Source organism: Eimeria mitis, genomic scaffold, assembly GCF_000499745.2.
Source record: "Eimeria mitis Houghton genomic scaffold, Emh_scaff2118, whole genome shotgun sequence".
NCBI classification, from domain to species: domain Eukaryota; phylum Apicomplexa; class Conoidasida; order Eucoccidiorida; family Eimeriidae; genus Eimeria; species Eimeria mitis.
The window spans coordinates 7,182-8,597 of record NW_013570442.1 but is presented as its reverse complement, the minus strand read 5'-3'; the positions used below and the strand labels follow the sequence as shown (position 1 = coordinate 8,597).

The 1,416-nt window shown below is 60.0% G+C and overlaps 2 protein-coding genes across 2 annotated transcripts in view; both read right to left on the bottom strand.

Moving 5' to 3' along the window:
* Positions 1-66: 66 nt before the first annotated feature.
* Positions 67-1,200, bottom strand: EMH_0048920 (uncharacterized protein; the record flags this gene model as incomplete). The annotated part of the gene is made up of 1 exon (XM_013496460.1): positions 67-1,200. The coding sequence occupies one exon, from the start codon at positions 1,198-1,200 to the stop codon at positions 67-69; it is 1,134 nt and encodes a 377-aa protein (XP_013351914.1).
* A 107-nt stretch (positions 1,201-1,307) lies between these two features.
* Positions 1,308-1,416, bottom strand: part of EMH_0048900 (uncharacterized protein) — a gene marked incomplete at both ends in the record, with an annotated part of 5,147 nt that continues 5,038 nt past the window's right edge. The window contains one exon of the mRNA XM_013496459.1: positions 1,308-1,416. Coding sequence (XP_013351913.1) covers positions 1,308-1,416 — 109 coding nt within the window.

Sequence of the window (1,416 nt, the reverse complement as noted above, 5' to 3'; positions counted from 1 at the left end):
GCTGCTGCTGCTGCTGCTGCTGCTGCTGCTGCTGCTGCTGCTGCTGCTGCTGCTGCTGCTGCTGCTTCATTCTTTCCTTTTTTGTGTTGTTTTATTTGTTTGTCTTTTGCTGCTGCTCTTCTCCTCTCTCTTCTGGTTGCTGCTGCTGCTGCTGCTGCTGCTGCTGCTGCTTCTGCTGCAGCAAAGCCATCCCCCCACAACTCTGGGTGTTTCAAATGCACCTTGCCTGCTGCTGCTGTTGCTGCTGCTGTTGCTGCTGCTGCTTGCGCGCTGCCGCTGCTGCTGCTGCTGCTGCTGCAACAGCTGCTGCTGCAGCACACTCTCCTGGGGCCTCCCTCTTGGTACTGTAGCAATGCGTATAGGGGGGAGACGAACGCTAGACACAGCAGCAGCAACCCCACCGCCCATCAGCTCCTGCTGCTGCTGCTGCTGCTGCTGCTGCTGCTGCTGCGGCTGCGGCTGCGGCTGCGGCTGTGGCTGCGGTGGCTGCTGCTGCTGCGGCGGCTGCACTAACATCCGCTGCAGCACGGGACGCAGCTGCTGCTGCAGCTGCTGCTGCTGCTGCAGCAACTGCTGCTGCAGCAACTGCTGCTGCTGCAACTGCTGCTGTTGCTGCTGCTGCTGCTGCTGCTGCTGCGCCGCATCTGTCTCCCCAGCTGCAGCAACCCCTCCACCTGGAGAAGTGTGAACGGGTAGAGGGTAAACTTGCTGCTGCTGCTGCTGCTGTTGCTGCTGCTGCTGCTGCTGCTGCTGCAGTTGTTCATTCCACTGATACGGGTTTGCTGCTGCTGGCACTAGCAGCTGCTGCTGCTCCTTCCGCTGCAGCGCAGAAGCTGCTGCAGCATTGAAGAACTCCTGCCACGCTTGCTGCTGCTGCTGCTGCTGCAGCAGCAGTTGCTGCTGCAGTTGCTGCTGCATCTGCTGCTGTAGCTGCTGCTGCAGTTGCTGCTGCTGCTGCGGTACACTCATCGGGAATGTATTGGGGAGGCAATAAACTGCATGCTGCTGCAGCGGTTGCTGCTGCTGCAGCATCTGCTGCTGCAGCACCTGTTGCTGCAGCATCTGCTGCTTCTGCTGCTGCTGCTGCTGCTGCACTGCTGCAGGGGAAGCAGCAGCAACGAGGGGGATACAGCGCAGCGCCTCTGCGGTGTCTGTACACCCCAAATTATATAAACCTAACTCAACAGATAAGGACTTCATCGGAGACACACCAATGCTGCTGCTGCTGCTGCTGCTGCTGCTGCTGCTGCTGCTGCTGCCTCCTCTGCCGGGAGGAGCAGTGGCTGCCTGCTGTGATGATGAGGTCCTCAGGGATTCTGCTGCTGCAACAGCAGCAGCAGCTCCTGCTGCTGCTGCTGCTGCTGCTGCTGTGTTGGTGATGGTGGGTGTTTCTGCTGTTGCTGCTGCTGGTCTTGC